The 25,796-nt window shown below is 39.0% G+C and overlaps 1 protein-coding gene across 1 annotated transcript; it reads right to left on the reverse strand.

The window, feature by feature from the left end:
- Window positions 1-250: 250 nt before the first annotated feature.
- On the reverse strand, window positions 251-13,558 carry TMED7 (transmembrane p24 trafficking protein 7). The gene is made up of 3 exons (XM_037032427.1): window positions 13,117-13,558; window positions 6,427-6,672; window positions 251-3,111 (listed from the first exon to the last, which is right to left on the reverse strand). Exons 1-3 carry the CDS (start codon window positions 13,294-13,296, stop codon window positions 2,875-2,877), a joined length of 663 nt encoding a protein of 220 aa, XP_036888322.1. The 5' UTR covers window positions 13,297-13,558; the 3' UTR covers window positions 251-2,874.
- Window positions 13,559-25,796: the final 12,238 nt, after the last annotated feature.

Consider the following 25,796-nt stretch of genomic DNA (forward strand, 5'->3'; position numbering starts at 1 on the left):
GAAAAACCAAATAATTAATCACTCTCTTGCTACAAAAATATACTCCAAGCTCCAAGTTCATAAGGAGCTTTAAAAAAATTTAAATCCTGACAAAAACAAATCGGCTTGTTGAAAGATTTTTTTATTCTCCAAGAATTGATTGAGGCAATCCTATAGAACCATTATCTGTTTAGAGAAATTTGTTTTTTCCAAAAATAAATGAAAAAACCCCTGATTTATTTATATATTAATTTAATTTTTGAAAACAGTCATAGGATATGCTTTATCCTATTTAACTATCAATGTTACACACTTATAAACTGAAGCAAATGTGGATAGTACAGAGATTTAAATGAAATCTTTCAAAGAATAAAATTGCTTTTCAGTTCATTGTATTTTCAAAGTTGATTAGCATCAAGCCAGAGTGAAAGTTATGAACCACACACCATTTGTTTCTTTTTAGAAAAAAAGGTTGATTATTAGCAAAGTAATCTTATATCTTCACAGCTGAAATTTTAGTATAAACTTGCATATTAAGTCCCTTCCCATTATTTACTTTAAAAATATATACAGCTAATGATGTTTAAATATATATTCTGAGCCATATGTCCAAATATAAATATTTGGGAAATTCAAACTGTCACATCAAGTTACAAAAGAATTAAAGAAAAAAGATGAGCTACAATTTATATATTAGGAGGAAGAAAAAAGTTTACTTAACATTTATGTCTGTATAGATATGTATTCTTTCATTTATATATATATATACATACCCAGTTGAGTTTAGACAGCCATCAAACGTTAACCAGTTAATACAGACTAGACTAAGCCTGTACTATTTTGTACAGGTAACAGTGGTGATTTCAAACATTTTAATATATTTCAAGAGTTCCATCAAAAGTAATTTGTAGAAATAGTCTAATATTAAGAAGTTTTGATAGGCACAGATAAAATAACTGCATCATCTATGCCAAACTCAGCACACTGATAGTACCTGACTCTGCTTAATTATGGTCTAAGTATCTGAACATAATAGAGCAGACAGGTAACCAGAAAGGACATTTAACATACATCGTGCTATGAACCACATTAACATTAGTGCTGAAAACGTTCAAACCTAAATACAGAGGGACATATAAAGCTGCAGGGCAACTCCAATATAAGATTCCAAATAGATAAAGCTGCAAAATTTTAAACTTCAGTTCTTAATCTGTTATTAAGGATTAACTATTTGGTCTTCAAAAATTTTAGAATTAAAGAGCTGAAGATGAAAATACGTTTATCCTTTGCTACACTGCAGCATTTGAAATTAGCCAGCATGGCAACTTTAATTCCTTTTGCTCTCACATGCAGTAGTGTACATATGTATTTTAAGACAGCTTAAAATTGAGTTAACTTTTAGTCAGTAGTGGTTGCTAGAACTGCTACTAATCAGTATTCTATGGTACCACATATCGAAGTCTCTACAACATAAGTCTTGTTCGCACTTAATCACCTTTGGGTGAGGGAGGGAGGCATGACAGAAAGCAGTTGCATTTTTTTTTAAGAGCAGAAAAGCTTTAAACACCTATACAATTTTGCAATATCTTGGTTCTATCTTAGAATACTTAAAACAAAATCTTATTTCAGTCAGCTCAATCTATACAAGTTATAAAATACAAAGACATTCTAAACCATATAGTGTACAGAATATGAGCTATTTAATATTCATTAAATGCAGTACAATCAATGAAGATTATCAAATAAAAACACACACAGTGTTCTAAATTTTTGTCATATTAGGGATTCTAACTAGAGATTATACAAATTACATGTGCAACACAAACGAGAAAGAATAGAAAAGAAAAAAATCCAAAAAAACCCCCTAACTTCTCAGTGCATCACACCTATTGGGATTAAACGTATGGCACTTTTAAGATACTAATATTGACTAACTGATACTTAATTGACTAACTGTCAATTTAAGCTGGGAATGACTCAAAAACATTGAAGCCACATAAGGGCAAGAACCAGCCAATTTAATGTTTAAATGAAACAGATCACCTTTTTTCTTTGTAAAAGCAGTGAAAATGTAATGTGTGCAGGTAACTCACTAAACTTTTTCTTAATCTCATTTGCCCCTACATTATAAAACACTGAAGTATCTGAAATTATGCTGTATTTATTCTATCTGGTATGACAGTCTGATTTTTAAGGCCTGTTTAAATTCCATGATGTTACTGAAACACACTATTTTCTGTGTGGTAAGAATGTATTTATGAAAAAAAAATAACATCTGGTTATAAATCAAAACCCCCTGAAACAAAAATCTATCATTTTCCAAGCTAGTGAAAAATAAGTTATACCATGATGTATCAGTTTAAAATTGTATCAATATTAACATTTCTATGGTAGACTTTCCCCATAAAAATTAAACAGTGCAGAATAGGGCTTGGGCTACAGCTAAGCACATGTGGTTTTCTGAAAATCAAAACCTTATTTACTATAAACAATTAAAAGGCAATTTTCTTCCTCCACAACATATGTAGATATTAAATTGAAGGTTTTAAAAATATCCACTACCTATAAGAAAAGTATTTTTAAATGGCAAAAAGGAATCAAAATACCAAAGTTTAGTGTGCGAAGAGTAGATATAAACAACCAAGAAAAGTGTAGATCATTGGTGTTGAATATTTAACATGAATAGCCCAAAATAAGTTCCGAAGTTTTTATACCTTTACAAATAAAAAAAGGTGTCCTTTCCACAGTTTGGGGATATTCATCATATATCCCCCCCAAATAAGTATATGACTAAGGTTTTTAAAATGTCGCCAATATTAAGTTCTTCAGTATCTAAAATTAATTAGAGGACAGCAATATTACAGTGGCAATGGTGCATCAATTCTCAACACGTAGTTATGATCCAACACGAGTTGTGGTGGTTCTTTTATCTGAGAAAAAGCTTTTTAGAAGAAAAACCTGCCCTATGCTAACCACAAGAAGAATGAGGGCTTCTCCTATTGACCAATAGGCCACTCTCGTATTCAGATCTTCTGCTCGGCTTCGGCCTTGAGCTTCTCTCAAACGGAAATGAGTCTGATAGTCAATGACAGACTTCAGAGCTTCATGAATCGAAACACAGGCAGATTCCATCTAAAGAGAAATATTTCCAGTTATATGTTTAATACTTTCTGTTCAATTCATCTAGCATAGTCATCTTTTCATTTGATCTTAATTCTTTATTTCATTAATTTTCTACTAAATTGGAATTCATTCATTCACACATTTATGCCACTGGTCCTGGCAATGCAACCGTTACTCCCTTAACTCATTCCCACTAGTACAACTGATAGGTCAGATCTCATAAGCAGCTGATTGCTGCAGACTAAATGTCACAGCTGTGGCATCTGTAAGGATGGAACACCAAGCTCACGGTAGCAGAAATACTGCTCAGGTAGGAACTGTGGCTATAAAATTACAAACCTAGATTCCCCAAAGAGGAAGGATTAGGAGGAAGAGATTGGGCAGAACAGTAAATCTGACCAATAAGAATATAAAATTCCAAGTATGGCATAAAAATAGCTGAATCTGAAAACAACATGCCAGAGTTGGAATATCTTTTTTTTTTTTAACATTTACCAATTTGCTAACTAGGTGTTTTCCCTCAAGTCAGTGAACTAAACCAATACATATGTTCTCAATGGGATACAAGTTTCAGTTTCACTGTGTAATCAGTCTGGGAGCCTTCATCTGAAGACACTGTACTGTTAATATATTAATTATACCATCTGACTTGAGAAGGGTTAAATGTCTAATTTTTTTAATAAACCAGAGCTTAATAATTCTCTGTTGCTCAAAACTTAATCCTGGTGATGAAATACATGCTTTATTATATAGTTATTTTACATCACAAACCAAAAACCAATGTCTTAATTTTAATTAAGGAATGTAAACATTAGAAAATAATTCAAGTAGTCAATGAAGTTCTACCAAATTATGCATAAAAGAAATAATTGTAAAAATATTCCATTAAAGGTACTTTTAAAAAAGTATAAAATTATGAGATCTAGAGATCGAACTTACCTATTAAAATACTCAAACATTTCTTTCAGTCAAGCCCCCAGGAATGAAAGATTAGCAAAACTAATCTTTCTAAATGATTGCTAAAATGAGTAATTTCTAATTTGTGGTAAGAGGCTAGAGAGCTGCTTGCAGCATTTCTTTGCTTTCTATGGACACTCAAAATATGCGGCCTAAGGATTCTTCCCCTGGAAAATATGCATGAAAACAAGGATTTGACACAATTCAGAATGTTTAAAGATTCCTTGAAGCCTGACCATGGGGTATGAATTAAGAACACCTGGATTAGAGAAAATATGGAAATCAAAGGACTAACTGCATAGATTCGATTTAATTTTTCAGACGGTGTCATTTCCCTTTTCTTCTTTGTACTTTTAGATTGGAAATGTTCATACATATTCAAAAGTATAGAGAACAGAACAAAGAACCCCCGTAATTATTAACACATGGCTAATCTTGTTCCATCTATATCCCCCAACAATTCTCACCACTCTAATTATTTTAGAGCAAATCCCAGATAGTGTATCATTTCAGCTATATTTTATACTTTATTTTTATTTTTGAAAGATAATAGTTTAAAAAAATGGAACCCCAAAAGCATAACACATAAAGTAAGTAAAAATAATTCCTTTAGTTTATATTGAATATAAAGTTGTTATTCAAATTTCCCAAATGCCTCAAAAGTTGTTCACAAATCTGAATCCAAACAAGATCAACACAATGATTTGGTTGATATGTCTTTTGGGTCTTCTTTAATCTTTAGGTTCTCTTCCTTCTTTTTTCCCTTCCTATCTTTCTATTTACTGAAGAAACTGGGGCATCAATCCTGCAGCATCTTTCACTTCCCGAATTTTGCTAATTGTAGTCCCATGGTGTTCCTCTGTCTTCCATGTTTCCTATAAACTGGTGGTTGGAGCTACAGCCTTGTTCGGATTAAGGTGTAATGTTCTTAGTGGGAACACCTCATAGGCAATTGCCTATTATCAGAAGACACACAATGTCTAGTTATCTCTCCATTTGTGAAATATCATTAGATTTAGGTGATAATCACTCTTATCTACCTATTATAAGGTTTCTCATCTATCACCTAATGGTTTCAGCAGTGACTGGTGATTAGTGCCTACTCTAGATCCATCATTTTATTAGTGGTTAAAAAATAGTGATTTAATAAAACTCTATTATTTATTCTGCATTTATTAGCTGATAATATTTTTCAATTTCAAAGTATCAACAGCTGCTTTATAAGTACCCCTATGGTAGAAGAGACTTACTAGCTTTTTGAAAGTAGAAAAATAAAACTAAGAAAAGATTTTTTAAAATGCACTATAAATAAAGGAGATTAAATGATACTAATTGCTTTATGACCAGTCATTTCACATATTTATCTACTTAGGGTTTTGAGAGCAATCTACTTTCTTATACAAATTAAAATTCATGAAGACTAAGTTATAAACCATGACCCAAAAAATCATTTTATAAAGCAAAGTGCCACTCACACAGGATGGTAAAATAAAAAGAACATTTCTAAATATAACAACACGTGAATACATCTTATTAAAGCCTACAATAAGTTTATGAATTAGGGATCTTGTACATTCTTAAAAACTGCCTCTATCATCCTATGACTTTGGCCAAAGGACTCAATGGAACCTGGGAACAATGAAATACTGTAGCAGTTTAAGGTTTTAACAAGCAGATGTTAAATAATTCCTTTGAATACCTAACTGATTAGCTTTTAGATCTGATTTAAGCTCATACTGTCTCTGAACTAGAACTAAAATAGCCCTCTCATCACCTGAGCAGTATCTGTTCACTGACTTCAAATCTCCTTTACTATCTTTCTCTCACTAAACTATGCTTCAAAATAAAACCCAATTTTGCTTCCTTAACTATTTTTGTTACACGACTTAATAATCTTTTAGTATTTTACTTTAAGTTACAGCAAAAGTTATTTTAACAGCAGCTTGCATACATAAATGTTTGTATAAAACTATCTGTGTAATCTTTATATATATTAAGGCATCATTTTGATTCTAGTTATACCGATCTGTGAAGTTATGCTAGCAGCATTCCTCCGTGAATTATAGAAAATATTCCAGAATGCTGGAGCACTGTTCAGACATCCTCAACTTCCTTTGCCATGGATGATTCTACCTAAGTGATCTTCCTCTTTTAAAGCTTTTAAAAAAATTCATACAATCCTTTACCATAGGTCTTCACTGAAAAGCCTGGATTTCTCTGAAATGCCCAACCTAGTGTAAGAATTAGATAAGTCTTAACGATTATGGTAAAGCCGACATTCTGTGCTTATCGATAAGTTAATGCATATAAGCTATGCATTTTCTCCCTTTACCCACACCAACATTATACTGCTGACTTTTTATTTACCTGGGTAAGGGCACTGACTCGGTTCTCACTAGGAAACAAAGGTGGGTCTTCTCCAACTTGAAAATCAAAATATACGGTTTTATGTGTGAAAGTAGAAAATTCATTGCTGAAGCAAAATTTGTATGTCCCATTTCTGGAGGCCGTGAAGGTAAAACTGTCGTACTGTTTCTTCATCTCTTTGTATAACACATTACCATCAGGATCTTCTAATCGACAATCTACATCATAGTGACCACCAGTAATCACCTACAAAAAGAGAAAAAAAAGAAGAAAGTAGTGCAATCAGCAAATTTTAGAAATACCCAGATTTCTTGTTAAAATGGCAATAAGGTTATAGGCTAAGGACCTTTACTGCCACAGATAATTTTACATTTTTTAGTTTCTACCAGTGGATGGAACTCGGGAGGCAAATTTCAGTTCAACTAAAGATTTATGAAAACTGAGCGTATTTCTATACAATGAGAGAGAGAACTAACTAGCCAGACAACTATTCTAATTAACGTAGATCTGTTATATCACTTAATTCTCCCAAACAGTCCTACCAGAGGGTTTTTTTTCCACCCCTCCATCTGACAAACTGACAAACTGAGTTAAGATAAAACTTGAACTCCAAAGTCATTTTAACCCTTAAGCTTAGTGCCATGTAATGTTTTCCTTCCCCAATTTTTTTTTACCTAGTTTCCCATGAGTATCTTCAAGGTACACACATGGACAGTGAAGCAGCATAGTAGGTCAGTCTTTAGCATAACACCCCAAGCATATGTCCATCATAGAACTCAAATTAATTTTGCTGCCAAATCACAAACAGATTGTTTAAATTCTTTTATAGGTCAGTTATATAGAATTTGATACATATTCTATTTTAAACTACATTATAAATTGAATGGACTTCTGGGCTGTTCTAAGAGTATTATCATCATTGATAAAGTTGTTTCCAAGAGAAACCTTTTAAAGGAAACAAAACACAACATAAAAAAAATCTTTTATCTGGGAAAACTGTATTTAAGGTCAAGCACACTGAAAGGAAGGCTGGGGGGCAGATGAAATGTTTCTGAAGATGATGCTGGAGCTACTTTCAAAGACCTATGCTTAATCAGTTACAATCTACAGAGCCTGGGTGGTCCTCACAAAGAAAGGAGGGGGAGACTTTTCCTGAAATGTTGGAAACCACCCTGCCTGGTTTCAGAAGCCATAACCCACCATGACTAAGGCTGAGTGAAAGACCTTGGGACCATAAGCCACTAAGGAGACAAAGCTTATCTCCCTGGCAGGGGCAAGCACTGCCTCTGCTCCTTTTACTTCACCCTGCTTAGCCTCAGGCAGATGACTGGTTAGTTAATGACTAATTAGTCAATGATGAGTAAGATTTCTCAGGGGAAGGACAATCTAAGACGGGCATGGTTGTGAAGACACCCTCAGGGAAGGACATGGGGGGCTATAGAGAAAGGGGGTGATGGACCCTCACCCCTTGGTTTTCATATAGCCTGAGTCCTCATTCTGTCTGCAAGAAGCCTCCTAAATCTCTTGGCTGTCTCACTTCCCCTGCCTGACTTAAGCCTGAAACAATGCCATGCTGCCCTGGGCAGGAACAGGAGGTTCCTTAGGGCAATCAGGCCTAAGAAAAAATATGTAAAATCATGTGAAACCTGCTTTGTTTAGAATGCTATCAATTAAATAAGGGTCCAAGCAAGAAGTGAGTTTGTACCTCAAAGTTTTTTAGCTCTTTAGCTACCTGACCCTGACTCAGAATACGCCCTTGGAGTTCTTCGTTATCTATTGTTTGATCCTACTGCCTGATAATGATTAATGAGCTTTCCCTGTATTCCTGTGCAAAACAAACCCAATAAAAGCCCACTGAGGAAAAGGTCCTTCTCCTTTGAGAGAATGGCCACCTTTCCTCCCCAAGCAGACCATGTGTTGGTAGACTTACTCTCATCCCTGGGAGCCAGGTGGGGCCCTGCAGGCAGAGCTCCCCCTCCCCCCTGCCACTGATGTAATTGGATAATCATAATAACAGAGAAAAAGGAGAAAGGATTAAAGAGAAGAAAGGCTACCTTATATGAGAAAGGACTGAGTGGGAAGAAAGAGGAGACAGGAGAAGAAACACAGGGTACATGGCTTCCCAACCAACATGAAACTGGGTGGTACAAGCCTGTATTTTCAAGCCTGAACACTTTTGGTTAGCATAATATTGACATTGTAGATCTGTAGAACTCAGAGATCAAACTTCAGACTTCAAAGAAAAAATGGTTACTTATATGACCTTTTGTCTCTTAAGTTACGATGAATAAACCATGTTACAAGATCATTTTGCTAATTAAATGAAATTATGTATTTAGGAAACTGTAAAACTGTGTAACTTAATACACAAATATAATGGTTTCACATAAAAAGTGTCTTATCAACTGGGCATTTGCTCCTCCCCCCAAAAGTCAACAACTTTTCTTCTAGGTGAAAATAATGACATCATTTTTATATACCCAATTATTCCTATTGACCGTTGTATCTGGAATAATCAGATACAGGCATACAAACTGAACAGAACCAGAACTGATCATGTCACATTTCTTGCAACAAACTTTAAAAAAACTAATCTGATTCTTCAGATAAAAGTACCTCTTGACAACCTGTCTGATCACATAAGACAGAAATTTAGAATGGTCCCAAATTAAGTGTCTCTACCTGTCCAGTTAAATCACAGAAATCTCTTCATCTTATTGCCTTTTTCAAATTCCTCCCATCTTTTCCATTCCTAATCCACAATCCAGACAGGACTATTGCCACAACTTCCTAAATGTTCTTCCCACAACCCAATACTCTCATCCCTCTAGTCAAGTGTTTCTTAACCTTGATTAAACCATTGCCAGCTGGGTCATTCTATCTTCTAGACCCTGGAATAAAGGGCCTAGGGGGCTGTATTGCCCTGTGCATTCTAGCATGTTTAGCACCATCTCTGGTGCCAGCAGCACTCCCATCCCCACGTCTCCTGGAGGTGGAGGCAACCTCCCTATCCTTCTCCATACCCCATTTGCCGAAAACCTTTTGATTAGCTCACTTTCTTTTGGAAATCCCCTTTTGATTTCCCCAACAGAAATATCCAAACCTGTTAACAATGGAATACCATTCCCCTGTACCTCCTCCAAGTAGCCTTAGTACATCTTTTGTACCCTTTATCATTCTGTGTTCCAAAAATATCAGACTGCCAGAAGTTCTCTGAAGAAATCTTTGCTTTACATCTTCAGTAACAGTTAAACAAGATTTATTTGCTGAAGAAGAATCACAGGATCCAAAATGACAATGCTTACAAATTCAGTTTATTATAGAAAAAGAAAACCTCACAGCCAAAAGCTGTCTCACAGAAACAGGTCAGGAGAGATTAGGTGTTGGCTTCTTTGGCCTCCCTGTGTGAGCTTGACAAATCCTCCCTCCCAGATCAGGAACCACCAGGTGTACAAGGAATACCCTGGAACCAGTGAGCACAAAAGAGTATTGGCTGGATTTTTTTTTATATTTTGCTGATCACACAGGTACTTTTCTGATAGGTAACCAGACTTAATACCAAGCCTTTGGGCAGGTCTCACAAAGACCAGGTGCAAATCATCGATCTCACTATTACCGATAAACAATGTCGACAAACTGTTACGAACCACTCCTAAAGCCCTTTGACCAAAGCAACAATATTACCTAGTGTATTTCAGTGCCAGCTCAGGCTAATTTCGGGTCTGCTGGAATATGTCTTACAAACATAACACATCTGCCTAGGATGTCCTTTTCCTTTCTGCAGACTTATAACTCCTATTTATCCCTCTAGACTCAGAACAAACACCAACCCCTCAGCAAAACTTTCCAATGATCCTTCTTCCTTCAGCCAGCAGTATACTGGGGGGCTGGAAGGAGGGAGCCAGGAGGTGGGCAAAGTTTTGCCACTCCCATTTTGGAATACTGATTTTAAGCTGGTTACTAAGAAACAAAAGACTAAAGACTTTGTTACCTCCCCTTTTCCTATCTAAAAGGATTAAGATAATAATTAAAAACTGCTTCAGGAAGGGACCCTTAGAATTCACTTAGGTCAAGGGTGTCAAACTCATTTTAACCAGCGGCCACATCAGCCTCAAGGTTGCCTTCAAAGGGCCGAAATAATTTTAGGGCTGTATAAATGTAACTACTCCTTAATAGTTAAGGAGTTGAGATTATACTCAGCCCTTTGAAGGCAACCTCGAGGCTGATGTGGCCCCTGGTGAAAACAAGTTCAACACCCTTGACTTAGACATTCATTGTATCCTATCAGACAGAGAGGAAAAAAGATCTAACAAATCCTGTTTCCTCACTTCTGCCCCATTGTTTCTGGGTTGCTTAGTAAGAATTTGCCACATGTTCTGCTCTTTCTTGCTACCTCTGAATTGTCTATTTTCCCTCTGAAATCCCAGATTCATGCCCACAACTTCTGCTTTGTCCAACATGGCACATAAGCCTCAACTGCCCAATGGGTTTTGAATCTCATATCTATGACACCCCTGCATATACATCCATAATAAACTGTGTACATTTCCTCCTGTAAATCTGTCTGTTAATTTATTAGCCCAGCAAGAACTTAGAAGGTGGGAGGAAAGTTATTTTTTAATGCTCCCACAATACCTAGTGTTGTACTTTCATCGTTGCACTTAACATTATATGACTATGTGCCTATGTAAGCTCCCTCTGAGCTCAAAGTGAGTCTTATTTATCTTTGGGAGATATAATAAAGCAAAGAATTTAACCTAGAACCCTGATTGGTATGACTCGGTTGGTTGGGCAATGCTCCACAAAGCACAAAGTGAAAGGTTGTGGGTTCGGTTCCCAGTGGGGGCATCTATGAGAGGCAACTGATCCATATTTTCTCACATCAGTATTTCTCTCCCTCTCTTTCTCCCTATCTTCTCTTCTCTTAAAAATAAATAAATGAAATCTTAAAAAAAAAAAAAGGAAAGAAACTAACCTAGAACTGCGTACTGATTCTGCTACTTGCTGTTTTATGATCTTGTATTTTAAATTATGGAAGCTTCAGTTTCTTCATCAGTAAAAAAGGAGTAAGAACTATACCTATTTCATACTGAGTTGTCCTGAGAATTAAGTAACACACCTGATATACTTGGCATGCTGTCAGCCATATAACAGGCGTTGTTTTTAGCCCACTATAGTAGTAGTGGTAGTGGCCACTCTTTCTGCAACACCTTTGGCAGATGGTTATCTGGCCTTGAATGATGCTCTTCCAAGAACAGTGTCTTACACATATAAGAATCCAGAATGTTTGTTAAATATAAACAAGATTTTTGCTGACAATTTATATTACTATTCCTGCTATCTTCTTTTTCATCCCTTGGACCTAATCCAGGAAGTTAAATAAGCCTAAGGGTCATCCTTAGCCTTCTCTCCCTCCCTCACTATAGTCAAATCACCAAGTCCCCTTGATTTTACCTACTAAATTATCTCCAATCCTTTCACTTTTCTCCTTCCCCATAGCTAACACCCTAGACCTAGTCTAAGCCTGAACCACTACAACAGCCTCCCTAAGCAGTCTGTGTATCCACTCTAAAATACCTTCCCTACCTGTACAAGTTAATATTCATATAACCACCAAAAAATATTTGGATCATGTCACTGCACTTCTTACAACCTTGTGATAGCTTCCCATACTCATAGGGAAAACTACAATTCTTATCACAGCCAGCAAGGCACCAATGGTTTAGCATCCCTGACACCCCTTCCTCAACTTTCTTGCTTATTCCCAAATATATAGGACCTCTCTACGGTCTTCAAATTCTCAGTCACCCTTACTACAGTATCATTGCAAAGCCCATCCCCTCTTCTCCCTTACCAAAGTATGTACAACTTATTCTTTACAATTCATCTTAAAAATCACTTGCTAAAGGACGCCTTCACAGATCCCAAAGACCAGATCGTACATCCCCTATTACCTGCTCTTAAAGCAGTTTTGATGAATGAACAGGTACTAATTAAGAAAAGCATGGTAGGACAGGTGGGGAATCAAGAATGAATAGAACACCCTCCAGTGTTTTGATCACTTCTGTATCACCAGCACCCACCACTGCATAGTTGCTCAAATATGTGAAATAAGCCTACCAAAAATAATAGAAAGAGTGAAGACTATTCTAACAAACTTAAACTACATTCTGCCAAATAAAGTTTTTTTAAAAACATATTCCCAAAGATGACAAGAAGCCTCTCATTTATCGTAACAACTCTTTCTGCAACACCTTTGGCAGATGGTTATCTGGCCTTGAATGATGCTCTTCCAATCACAGGGACCACCACATTACCCAGTAGTTCTAATAACAATGAAAAAACTGAAAATCAATGGAGTTCGATGTCGGCAACACTTCGAATCTACTTGAAGTACAAGTGTGGATTAGAGTTCAATGGCCCTCACATAAAGGGCACTGGAGAATGTAAAAAGTCACAGCTACGGAAAGCATTTCCGGGATTCATATATCTTAATATCTGGTCTTAAATGTTTCTAGCCCAAGGTTTAGAAAAGGAAAGCCAAATGCTCTGTATCAGATACCTAGAGTTGATGCTTGAATCAGCCAAAGAATTAACAAACAAGATCAGGAGGAGAGCACCAGCCGATTACTCCCGGACCCTGGAACCGGGAGCTGGGGCGGCAGAACCAACAGCTAAAGCCTGGTGTACCTGGAACTCGAGGGTGCACTTGGTGCCTTGAGTGATGTCCTCGTAGAAACACTGCTTGGCGTTGTCGGGCAGCTCGAAAGTGATCTCAGAGGCGCCGCCCGGTTCTGACACCAGCAGCAGTAGCAGCAGCGAGAGCAGCCTGCAACCCCAACAGACTGCGGCGGACCCCAGCCGCGGCATCCCGAGACGATGGCAGCGGCCTCAACGGAGTTGCAGAGACACTCGGGGTCAGGTCTGCGCGGACTTGCCGCGCGCGCCACAGGCCTCAGACCGAGTGGCTTCGAGCCTTGGAGAGACTGTGGATGAGAAATGAGCTGCTGGGGGCGAGTGAAGGGTGCTCACAAGCCTAGACCTAGGACCGACGACAACGAGTGGGAACAGAGAGGAAGACCTGCACGAAAAAGAGGGAAGGCCTGAGGTGGCCGGAAGTGGCGGACGGAGCCTCGGAAGGGGCGGGGCCCGAGGCACCTGTTTCAGTGACCCGGAAGTACTCTCTCTGGAGAGCGACGTTAGAGTGTCTACGTGGAAGCTCCAGAGGCGTGGGGTCGGCCTCCGCCCCAGTTTGTGACGAGGGGCGGGGCTAGTGTAGGGAGGCGAGTGAGGTGGGGCCTGAATAAGGGGTGTTGCTGGCGGGTGCTTAGCTGGAGTAAGAGGTACAGGCTTGTTCCTGTGAGAGCTGATTGCTGGGAAATCTCCGAGGAAGTGAAGAGCTCATTTTGCCCTAGGAGGCTAACCACCGGTTGTTGAGCGCGTAGCTGTTTGCAGAGTTTTCTCAGAAATAATAACAAATTTGACGCGAAGCAGTTTAGAAAGGAGCATGAATTCTGGGACCACCTATTGAGTATTCATTATCATCATGCACTGTGCTAAGCACACTATATTGTGTTTTTGGATCCTACAAACAACACTATAAGGTATACTGAGGAGAACCTTTGTGTTAGAGTATTAAAAAATAACGGTGGGTAATATTAATAGTAGCTAACAGGTATTGACTTAGGTATTATATCATTTTTAGTATAAGTGACCAGGAGGAGACTCATGCACTTTAATATTATCAACAGAGGGGGTCAGTAGTTTTATGAGAAGGAAATAGTCTACCGCCATACCACCATGAACACACCCAATCTCATCTGAGAAGGAAATAGAGGCAGATGGGTAGAAGCCAGGCCTGGAAATGAGAGGGGCAGTGAGGTGGAGGTGGGGTAGAGAGATGGAGTGGAGGGGGTGTTCTTGAGTAGCTAGATGCAAAACTTCTGTCCACCTGGGGTGTCCAAGGCATCCACAGGGGGAAGGAACTCCAAGGAGGTGAAATTTGGAAAAGATTGCACCTTCCTAAGAGCTGGGCGAAAAAAGAGGCTTTATCTCTTCTATGAGTGGAAAGATGACACTTCTAGTGTGAAAGTGAATTTCACAGTAGAAAAGGTGGGTTCTGCTTTCTGACTCTTGACCTTGGGAAGGTAACATTGCTCTTCTAAACCTGTTTCTTCATACACAAAATGGCAATACAAAGAAAGAATGAATGAATGAATGAATTAGATTAAAACCACAATGTTCCCTGGCCGGGTGAGTCAGTTGGTTGAAGCATCCTTCTGTGCACCAGAGGTTGGGGGTTCCATTCTGATCAGGGCACATAACTAGTTTTCTGGTTCTTTCCCTGGTCTGGGCACCTACAGAGGGCAACCAATGTTTTTCTCCCACATTGAAGTTTCTCTCTCTAATGTCAATAAACATATTCTCGGGTGAGGCTTTTAAAAACAAATAAATCAAACCAGTGCGATACATTACACACCTGACACAAAGGGGGTGGGGGCCAGAAATGTCAACATTGTCACAGTTTTACCCACAGCCTGCATTCCTCATTATCTGTATCTGAGATATTCCCAAACACATGTTGGATAGCAATTTAGGCACTAGAATTTGCTTTTTTGTAGTATTTTTAGAAATGATCTAATATTCTAGTATTTCAAATGGGAAAAATAATTATGCATTCCATATCCATATAAAAAACCCAGCCAGTTTTCTGAAATATCACTAACAATAATCTTAAACTTCTGTAACAATCCTTAGGTGTGTCATGATATAAGCATTTAAAATACTAATCATCCAATTATTTTTAACACTTAATGGGCTCATCAATGGTATGTTTGCTTACAGCTCTCAAGGATACTGTATAGTATCAATAGTACTTTTCAATTGCTCAAGTAAGTTTTGGTGATGGAAGGGAAGGGAGACTGTGGTCTTAGGTGAGGTGCAGTGATGGGTAAAATTTGAGAGAGTGTGAGCTAGTGAAAGAGTTAAGTGACTCAGTACATGTCAGAGGCATATCCAAGTTTAAATTCTAGGAGTAGGTAGGACAGTCTTCTCAACTTGGCAGTTGAGACACAATCAATAACTAAGAAGCCTCACCTGAAACCTCAGGACAAAAACCAAAACAGTCAATAAAACAGCTCTTCAAAATGGATAGCATTCCCTTATCACACCCTTATATGGCTCCAATAATAAGATTGTATATGGAAATACCTTTTTGATTTTAAAATGTTATACTTCTGCTCAGGTCATAATCACAAATATTTACAATACCAATAATTTCCTGTGAATGATCTAAAATATCTTTGAAACATTTGGCACTGAGTATTCAGAATTGTTCTTTCTTTTTCTCTTCTTCTGATCAACAATGAACATTAAGTTTCTCTTTGAACAAGTTTCTCTTTGTTTTTCAATGTTTTCACTGTGTAACTATAGCCATATGTATATATAACTCTGACCATAGCAACATCTGTAATTATTTGCTTTGAGATGATTCCTTCCACAAAACATGGGTTATCGAAAGCTAATTGGCAGGATTCATTCTTTAGAAGATATTTTTAATGTTGTATTCCATTTGGGCTGCTATAACAAAATACCACAGACTTACAAACAACAGAAATTTATCACAGCTTTAGGGCCTGGGAAGTCCAAGATCAAGTTACCAGCATTGTTGCCTTCTGGTGAAGAACATTTTTCCAGTTCACAGCCAGGCTCTTCTTGCTGTGTCTATGTGGTGGAAGGGGTTAGGGAGCTCTGTGAGTTCTCTTTCATAAGAACATTAATCTCACTCATGAGAGCCCTACCCTCATGACCTAATCACTTACTATTGGTCCCATTTCCCAATACAGTCACCTTTGGAGGTTGGGGGGGATGGATAGGGGTATGGGGGAGATGATACAAACATATCATAGCACATAATAATGTGAAAGGGGGATGGATGAGGGGATGATACACACATAGCACATAATAATGTAAAGATGATATTTAATGGACGGGGGATGATATTTATAATGTACAACCCATTTAAACAAGGACAGCAAAGACCCATCTTACTTGGGAAAATGTCTGAGCTTAAGTTTGCAATCCATTCCACATCCTCTTCTCCAGGTATGTAAGCTAATCTACATATCATAGCTAGCAGATACACAGAGATTCATTATAGTAGGTTTTGATTTAGAATGAGTTTGGAGTAAAATTGTTTGCAGTCTTCTGATGGTGAGAAATCAGAAAATGAGAGATATCTGTATTTTTGCTCAGCTCCCACAACTGTTCCCTAGTAAAGACTTATCATCTCTCATATTTCAGAGAAAGTCAAATGGGCATATTCATTATTCTTCACAGTTGCTCAATCTATCTATAGACACAGATAATATGCACAAAGGATACATATCAGAGTCTTGTGGATACCCAAATCTGTTAGTACTGCTACAGCATGTAATATTTCTACTGTGGGCAATAAATTTTAAATTAAAAATTGATGTGACCTTTCAGAATCTTGCTGAGAGTGACTACCTATTCGATAGTGAATAAAAAATAAAACCCAAAAAGAAACCCTGATGTTGGCCAATGATGCAAACTATGTTTGTGTCTCAAGGAAAGAACAAATTGTCAGAGGCCACTAGTCTTCAGAAGTCTCTTTACTGGTGGCTGAAATGGAAAACACAAAATCTACAGGAGCCAGAAATCCACCCCACTGTATTGTCAGCTTATGGTCTGTAGTCAGCCCAAGTTGTTCCCCTCTCCAAAGAAAATTTTCATCATTGTAGGGTTAAGGTGTCAGGTTATGAATATAACATTGTGGGGCAATATTTTAAACCCTCATTTGAAAAATGTTTTTGTGTTTTACAAAAGTGAAATTGAAGACAATAACAAAAGCACCACCTTCCTTTAGAACACCAGTTAGTGTTCTCCAAAATGCAGGAAGCAATGGATGAAGAAGCTTCGCTTGTAAACAGTCCGGTGGATCTGTAAAGACTTTTAGAGACTTCTAGTAAGATGGTGGATTAGGTAAACAAGGCTCACCTCATTGCACAACCACATAAAAATCACAACTAAATTATAGAACAACCATCATCTCGCAGAACTATTAGAAATCAAATTGAATGGAAGCCTGACAACAATGGAATTAAAGAAACCACATCTATCTAGACTGGTGGGAGGGGTGGAAATGTAGAATGGTTCTATATCCATGTGTGGTGGGTAAAAATTTGGGTAAAAAATTGTGAGAGTGAGGAATCCCAGCCCCAGCCCAGGGCTCCAGTGCCAGGAAGATAAGTCCCCATAACTTCTGGTGGCAAAGCCCAGTAGGGATTGAGTCAGTGGAAGAAACTTCTGGAGTTCCAAGCAGTTGCCCTTAAAAAACCCACATACAGACTTACTCAAACTCACTTCCTCTGAGCTCCAGGAGCGGAGTAGCAGCTTGAAAGGCACCAGTGGCATATAGGGGGAAATGACGCATCTGACATCAAAGTGGGAGCTGGGGGACAGCATCCCCCAGACAGAGGGGCAGAAGCAATTGTCCCTTTCTGAACCCTCTCACCACAGAGCCACAGAGCCAACAGGTAGGTATGATTTCTGAGACTCCTGGCAAAGACTTTGCCTTGCCTTGGAGGTCCTCTGAAACTCTGTCCCACCCAACTTACAGGCCCACCCAAGATATGAATGGCTAGTCTTGGCTTATGTTCTACAACTTTCTAAATCGTAGCAAACAAACAATAGCTGGCCTCAGTAAGTTGCCAGGCCCCAGGCCCTGTATCTCTTGTTAAGTGGCTCTGGGCTCAGCACTAACAGTAGCTATCCTAGATTCATAACTTGGCTTTGCCTGGGAACTCCAAGCCCAGCAGTAATAGCAGCCATCTCAGATTGCTTTATACCTCAGGCAGGGTGGCCTTGGACAGAGCACAGATGGAGGCTGACCTTGGCCTGCACCACTCAGGAAATTCCAGAGCCTACACACACAGTGGACAGCTACAGACCACATTGGAGCACCATCACCCCACTCCTGTATGGCTGATCCACCATGGAAGGTAGAGGTTAGTGGTCAGTGGTCACAGCCAGTCCTTGCAGCTGACTGGCCTCAATAAATCCCTTCCATTGACCTGCCAACAGCAATCAAGGCTCAACTACAAGAGGAGGGTGTACTCAGCCCACACAAAAGGTGTACCTCAAGTACCCAGCTTAGGTAATAGCGGAGGCTGTGCCACTGGACCCTATAGGACACCTACTACATTAGGCCACACTACCAAGACAGGGAGTCATAGCAGCTCTACATAATACATAGAGACCAATGTAAAGAAATAGCTAAAATGAGGAGACAAAGAAATGGCCCAAATGAAAGAACAGACCAGAACTCCAGGAAAAGATCTAAACAAAATGGAGATAAGTAATCTAGTAGATGTAGAGTTCAAAACACTGGTCATAAGGATGCTCAAGGAATTTAGTGAGGACCTCAACAGCATAAAAAAGATCCAGTCAGAGATGAAAGATACACTAATTAAAATAAAGAACAATTTATAGGGAAAGAGCAGTAGAGTGGATGAAGCCAAGAATCAAATCAATGATTTTCAACATAAAGAAGCCAAAACCAACCAACCAGAACAAGAATTAAAAAGAATTAAAAAAATGAGGACAGTATAAACAGCCTTTGGGACAACTTCAAGTATTCCAACCTTCACATTATAGAGGTGCCAAAAGATGAGAGAAAGAGCAAAAAAATGCAAGTCTATTTGAAAAAGTAATGAAAGAAAACTTTTCTAATTTGGCAAAGGAAATAAACATGAAAGTCCAGGAAAGCACAGAGAATTTCAAACAGGATGGATGCATGGGGGCTGACTCCAAGACACATCATAATTAAAATGCCAAAGGTTAAAGATAATCTTAAAAGCAGCAAGAGAAAAACAGTTAGTTACCTACAGGGAAGTTGCCATAAGAAGTTCCCAGTGTATTTTTCAAAAGAAACTTTGCAGACTAGAAGGGATTGGCAAGAAATACTCAAAGTCATTAAAAGCAAGAACCTGCAATCAAGATTGCTCTACCCAGCAAAGATATCATTTAGAATCAAAGGACAAATAAAGAGCTTCCCTGATAAGGAAAAGCTAAAAGAGTTCATTATCACCAAACCAGCATTATATGAAATGTTAAAGGGTCTTCTTAAGAAAAAGAATATCGAAACTACGAACAATAAAATGGCAGAAAATACATATCAACAATTGAATCTAAAAAACAAATTAAGCAGACAAAAGAACAGAAACAGAATCATGGATACAAAGAATATTTTGATGGTTGACAGATGTGAGTGGGGTATGGGGGAATGGGTGAAGAGGTGAGGGGATTAAGAGGTACAGATAGGTAGTTACAGAATAATCATGGGGATAGGAAATGGAGTAGCCAAAGGATTTATGTGCATGACATGAGTAATGGTGTGGGGATTACCTGAGGGAGTGGGGGTTGCTGGGTTGAGGGGAGCAAGGAAGAATATTGGGACAACTGTAATAACATAATCAATAATATATAATTTTAAAAAAAGACATTGTAGGCTTTCAGATGTCCTCTCTCTCCTTCAAGTCTCACTCACTGGCCGCACTTATATCATACTGGCCACTAGGCGATGCTGCTCCCTTTCTAACATTTCTGCTCTATCCCAAACAGTTGGCTCTTTTTCATCTGGGATTGGCTGTAGAACAGCTGATATATTTGCAAAACTTTGCTAAAAGCACCAGGATAACAAAAGGGAGGTAATACTTAAAAGTGGATTGGTCACAGATCTGGAAAGTCATCTTAACAGAATTGTGTTACAGAATAGACCGGGGTGGTAGCAGTGAATGATATACTATTACGGAATGGACCCACCTTTGTCCTCCAGGGATTCCCCCCTCCAATACTAGGTTCATCTTACCCACCATTAGAGAAAGATGTCTCTCAATGCTAAAGATTGGTGAAAAGGAAAAGGATTATTTATTTAAAGAGTTATACAAACTTAAGAGTAATATCTTCATTGAGATCCCAAAGTCTTTTAGGATACCCACAAATGCACAATCCTTCCTCCCCCTCGGCCCAGTCTGGGGTACCATATCTCAGAAAAAGAAATAGAAGTCCATGGTTCTTCTCAGCCCTTCTTTGCTGCATGGTCCTCAAAAGACCCCGTAGAGCTGCCACGCCTGGGTTTAAATCCCAGCGCCAGTCTTCCTCTCCGCAACATTTCTAACTCCTCCCACAATTGGCCAGCTGCCAGCATTCTCCTATTCTTCCAGCTTTACTGGGCTGCCATAATAAGTCCGGGCAGGTGTGGCCCTGTGGTGTGGAGCCAATCATCTCCAAGCTCTCACGCAGGCTCTGTACCCAGGAGGAGTTGCCTACTCCCACCCCCCTGGCTCACAGCATGGCCACAGCTGTTTAACACATCTATGAAACCAGTTAAAGGTTATAGATATGTTGAACGGCTGTTCTACAGGTTATCTGCAAAACTCGCTGTTCAAAACAACTCTCAATGGCCCTGCTCCATGCATCCTATTCCCCAGCTCAGACCTGTGGGGGTGAGGACATCCTATATATATATGTTTTCTAATATTTTCTGGACACCTAGTTCTGGACCACAGTACAAATCCCTATTTGGGACCCCCCTCCCCCACACTTGGCTTCACCCTGTTACATTGAGACTTCTTCCCAGGGCAAGGCAGAACCATTAAAAAGTGTTAAGCATAAGAGAACCAAATTAAAGTTGTGTAAAAAGAGCATTCTAGTTGCCATATAAAGACTGCATTAAAGAGGTGAAAATATTTAAACAAGGAGAACAATTGAAAGACTGTTGTAGTAACCCAGATAAAAGATGGTGGTAGTCAGAACTAAAATGGTATGTCTGGTGATGGCTGACTAGTACCTGTTTTGATGGCTATAGGATGAAAGAGGATGTGTGTCAGTACAGTGGAAGGTGAAAATATATTGGTAAGGAGTAATGACTAGAAGGGGGAGGGGACAGAAAGAGAGGGAGAATAAATTGATTAGATTGATTTTCCCTGAGGTTAAGAAAAGATGTTCCTAACAGAAGCCAAGTTGCTCAGGCATTCAGAGACATCTTGGTGATGCAAAAGAAACTGAAGCAGCCTAGCAGTAGAGAGCAGAGAACATTAATTTCTTGTATAACTGCAGGGTGGCATTCCATAAACAAGCACCTCTGTTTTCTAGGTACTGTGCTAGGTGTTAGAAATACCAAGAAGTCAAGCATTCTTATTTTATTATAATTTTCTCCTTTAAAAATCACATTATAAGACAGAAAACTGTCTTCTCTTTGTTCCATTGTTAGGCACATAATAGGTGGTAAATAAATATTGGCTAAAGTTGGGTAACGGGATGGATGAATGGAGAATAAGAAGGATAATTGTTTGGATGTGGTGCACCATTCAGAATCCAGATCTTGCCTTTTAAATTGTGTATAGCAATCTTATTTTAATCATGTGAAACTATTAGGATTATATAGCACGCCACTTTCAAAAAGTTTATTTATAAGATTGCCCTTCATCAGATATGATTTTCTTTTTCATTTATAGGGATATCTCAGTTGGAAACTAAATTATATTGACAAATGCAAGAACAGTTTCAGATGGGTCATCTGGGCAAGAAGCAATTATAGATGATGTTAGTTCCTTTGCATTGAGCTTAATTGGCAAGGCTTACTAAACAGTGTCCTATATATCATATTATATGATCAGGTAGCAATAACTAAAAAGTAAACAATGTCTTTTAGCTTAACATTGGTGCTTTAAAGATAACATCAGCTACAGCCTTGCTGAAAGAGGCAGACAATGTGGTATAAATAGGAAGAGCCTCGTTAGATTATCCTTTGAAAAGGTCACCCTGAATGATCCTACAAGCTATATATTATTCTGGATTATACTGCTATACAAAATATATTAATCTGGCTGGTGTGGCTGAGTGGATTAAGTGCCAGCCTGTGAAGCAAAGGGTCACCAGTTTGTTTCCCAGTCAGGGCATGGGCCTGGGTTGTGGGCCAGGTGTCCAGTACAGGGTGCACGAGAGACAACCACACATTGATGTTTCTTTTCCTCTCTTTCTCCCTCCCTTCCCCTCTGCCTAAAATAAATAAAAATCTTTTAAAAAATAAATTACATTAAACATTTTGTCTGTTGGTCTGTCTCTGAGCAATAATCTCATTTTATTGTTTATGTATCTATTTCTAGAAATCTAGGAACCATCCTCCTCAATTTCCCTGTATTCCTTAGTAGTGCTTTGATTTAGTATTTTGAGCTTATTGTAATTTTCCTTACTCCAGGGGTCAGGAGCCAACTCGGACATGTTGTCAGTTGTTATTGCTATGCCAACTATATAGTAAGAAGCTGAGAAAATATCTACAGAATGGATCTTGGGCCCGAATGAGTTTAGGGTGATGAAGACTTGTATTACAATCCATTTATTACTTGGTCCCTGTCTGACTGGTGAATCACTAAGATTCACTTATCCTCAAGATCAGAATTCATTCTCAAAGTGCATGATTTCCAAGATAAATGGCCAAGGGCTGTAGGAGAAAAGCTAATAGGATGATCATGAAAGGACCTTTCTAAAATATCCAACATTATATTCAAATCATTTTAGGGCTGGGCACTGACTTAGGTCTGGAAACGGATAAAGACTGTGGCTCTCTAGCATGGGCATTCAGATCAGGTCTCTCCCAGCCTTGACCTCCTTGGAGTCTGTGACTGTATAAATCAAGTAGGGCCTTAGTGTGTTGCTTATCAGTTTCATTCCTGTGAACTCCATGAATTAACCACAAGCAGAAATCTTTGCTTATTATATCCTACTCTAGGTCTGATCAACCAACCTACTCTGAAGGCTTATTAAAATTAGTGGAACCATATTCTTTAGGAAACTGTTTTCAGGGACCCTCCCAACACCACTGGCTTCAGAGAGCCCATTTTTAACCAGCTTTTCCTAAAGCATTTCCATGTTACTAAGGACAGCTAATACAGCACATTTTAGTGATGGTGGTGCTCTTCTCACCAATCTAATAATGGCAAGAGTAACAGTCTTCAGCGTGTAATGACAGAGAGAAGGGGTGTGTGTGGCGGGGGTGGGGTGGGGGTGGGGTAGGGTATGGATACTCATATTGAGTCCAATGTGGATGTCTTCTGAAGTCTTTGAATTCATTTCCCACCTCATGCAGAGGAATTTCTGTCTTTTGATATCATTTAATAGTCATTCATTGCAGGCTCGTGTTTGCTAGTCCAGCCAACACACTTTTAGGATCACAGTTAATTTCCTGAGCCAGCCCAAAGAACAACACCACCTGCATCAAAAGATAATGCAGAAAGCTAAGCTATCTGAAATATTCCCTCTTCAGATGATCAGCTAGGGAGGAGAGGACACGCAGCAATGTGGCAGCTGGAGGACTGTTGGGGTGAGGTGGCAGCTGGCATTTCCACATTTGCATACAGTTAAACCAGGAGGAAAAACTTGGAAGAGAGACACTGAACAACCCAGAGTTCCAGTGCAGGGAAAAAAAAGTATCAAAACCTCTGGCTACAAAATCTATAGTGGTTGCGGCAGCAGGAGAAACTCTCAGCCTCACAGGAGAGTTTGTTGGACAGACCCACAGGGTCCTAGAATGTACACGAACCCACCCACCTGGGAATCAGCACCAGAAGGGCCAAATTTGCTTGTGGGTAGTGGGGGGAAGTGACTGAAAGTCAGCTGAAAGCCGAACAAGCAGCACTGTTCTTTTTCTGACCCCTCCTGCCACAATGCAGCAGCCTGGGTTGCACTGTGCTGGTGAATACCTAAGGCTCCTTCCCTTACAACATAGCAGGAGTGCCAAGACAAAGAAATATGCCCCAAATGAAAGAAGAGATCAAAACTCCCAAAAAAAGAACTAAGAAATGAAGAGGTAGCAAACTATCAGGTGCAGAGTTCAAAACATTGGTAATTGGGATGCTCACAGAAATGGTTGAGTATGGTCACAAAATAGAGAAAAAAAAAGTGAAGGCTATGCAAAGTGAAGTAAAGAAATGTATACACAGAATCAAAAATTAAGGAAAGGAAGCTGGGACTCAAATCAATGATTTGGAGCAGGAGGAAGAAATAAACATTCATGCAGAACAGAATGAAGAAACAAGAATTCAAAAAAGTGAGGAGAGGCTTAAGAACCTCCAGACAACTTTAAATGTCTCAACGTCTAAATCATAGGGGTGCCAGAAGGAGAAGAGGAAGAACAGAAAATTCAAAACTTATTTGGACAAATAATGAAGGAGAATTTTCCCAATCTGGCAAAGGAAATAGACTTTTAGGAAGTGAAGGAAGCTCAGAGAGTCCCAAAGACATTGGACCCAAGGAAGAACACCCCAAGACACATCATAATTACACTACCCAAAATTAAAGGGAAGGAGAGAATCTGAAAAGCAGGAAGGGAAAAGGAGGCAGTTACCTACCAAGGATTTCCCAGAAGACTAGAAAAAACAGGTAATCTGTTCACCCTAGTTGTTATCCTGTCCCATCACCTATCTCTTTCCCTTAGCCTTCTTGCTCCACTAGGAAATTCTTCCTCAGCAAATATTTACTGAATACTTAGTTCCCACTTTGCACCACATTCCCACCACCTTCTTCTGGCTAAATCACTGCCTTTCTTGAGAAATGCTTCTCCTCCTCTGGTGCCCCACATCTCATCAGGTAGCTCAACATCACTGGTCATGTTTTCTACATGCCAGTCACAGCTGAGTCTCACAGAAAAGTTCCTGGGTCAGCATTGGGAATAAGTTGGTGAGACCCCAAGGATCTGAGTATTCATTTACAGGTGCCGTGTCTTCAGAGAAGTGTTAAAGCTCTTCTCTGTGAGAGAATGGGATGAATGAGGCTGTTGTTTGAAACAAAGCGGAGAAAACCAAAAGCAGAGAGAACAGGGGAATCAGGAGGAGCAAACAAGAGGGAGACCAGCTGGAACTAGGCGAGGAGTGCTGGTGAAACCCCAAAGCTGAGGGAGAGGGGGCAGGTAGAGGGGGAGAGAAGGGAGTGGAGGAAGAAGGAGGTGAAGAATATTTTAAGAATGGGACATCTATTCTTTTATTTGACAGTGTTTGTGCTATTGTCCTTTCACTCCCCCTCCATCTTCCAGCACATCTTCATAAAACATCTTTCTGAGAGGATTTTGTTGTTCATGGTGGGAATTAAAGAGGAGATTGAGTTTCACATCTGCATTACTGTGATGCAGTACAGAGACTGCTCACATGGAAGAGAGAATCAAAATATTCAGAGATTGTAAAATGTGCCCACCCTGAAACAGAGAGATTCTGAGAAGAGCTTTGGATTTCTCTGTCAAGTCAAGTTTTACCATGTCAAGTCAAGTTTACCATGTTTTCTGTAAGGACGGGAAA

Source organism: Sturnira hondurensis, unplaced genomic scaffold (genome assembly GCF_014824575.4).
Source record: "Sturnira hondurensis isolate 20B ecotype Veracruz unplaced genomic scaffold, ASM1482457v3 Scaffold0021354, whole genome shotgun sequence".
Taxonomy (NCBI): domain Eukaryota; kingdom Metazoa; phylum Chordata; class Mammalia; order Chiroptera; family Phyllostomidae; genus Sturnira; species Sturnira hondurensis.

What these genes read in the sequence shown, in the direction of transcription:
- TMED7 (XM_037032427.1), bottom strand. Translation starts at nt 13,296, where the DNA reads ATGCCGCGGCTGGGGTCCGCCGCAGTCTGTTGGGGTTGCAGGCTGCTC. An exon ending in AGTGCACCCTCGAGTTCCAG is followed by an intron (nt 6,673 to 13,116) that starts GTACACCAGGCT and finishes CTCTTTTTGTAG; the next exon opens with GTGATTACTGGTGGTCACTA. An exon ending in GAGTCAGTGCCCTTACCCAG is followed by an intron (nt 3,112 to 6,426) that starts GTAAATAAAAAG and finishes ATTTCTCTTTAG; the next exon opens with ATGGAATCTGCCTGTGTTTC.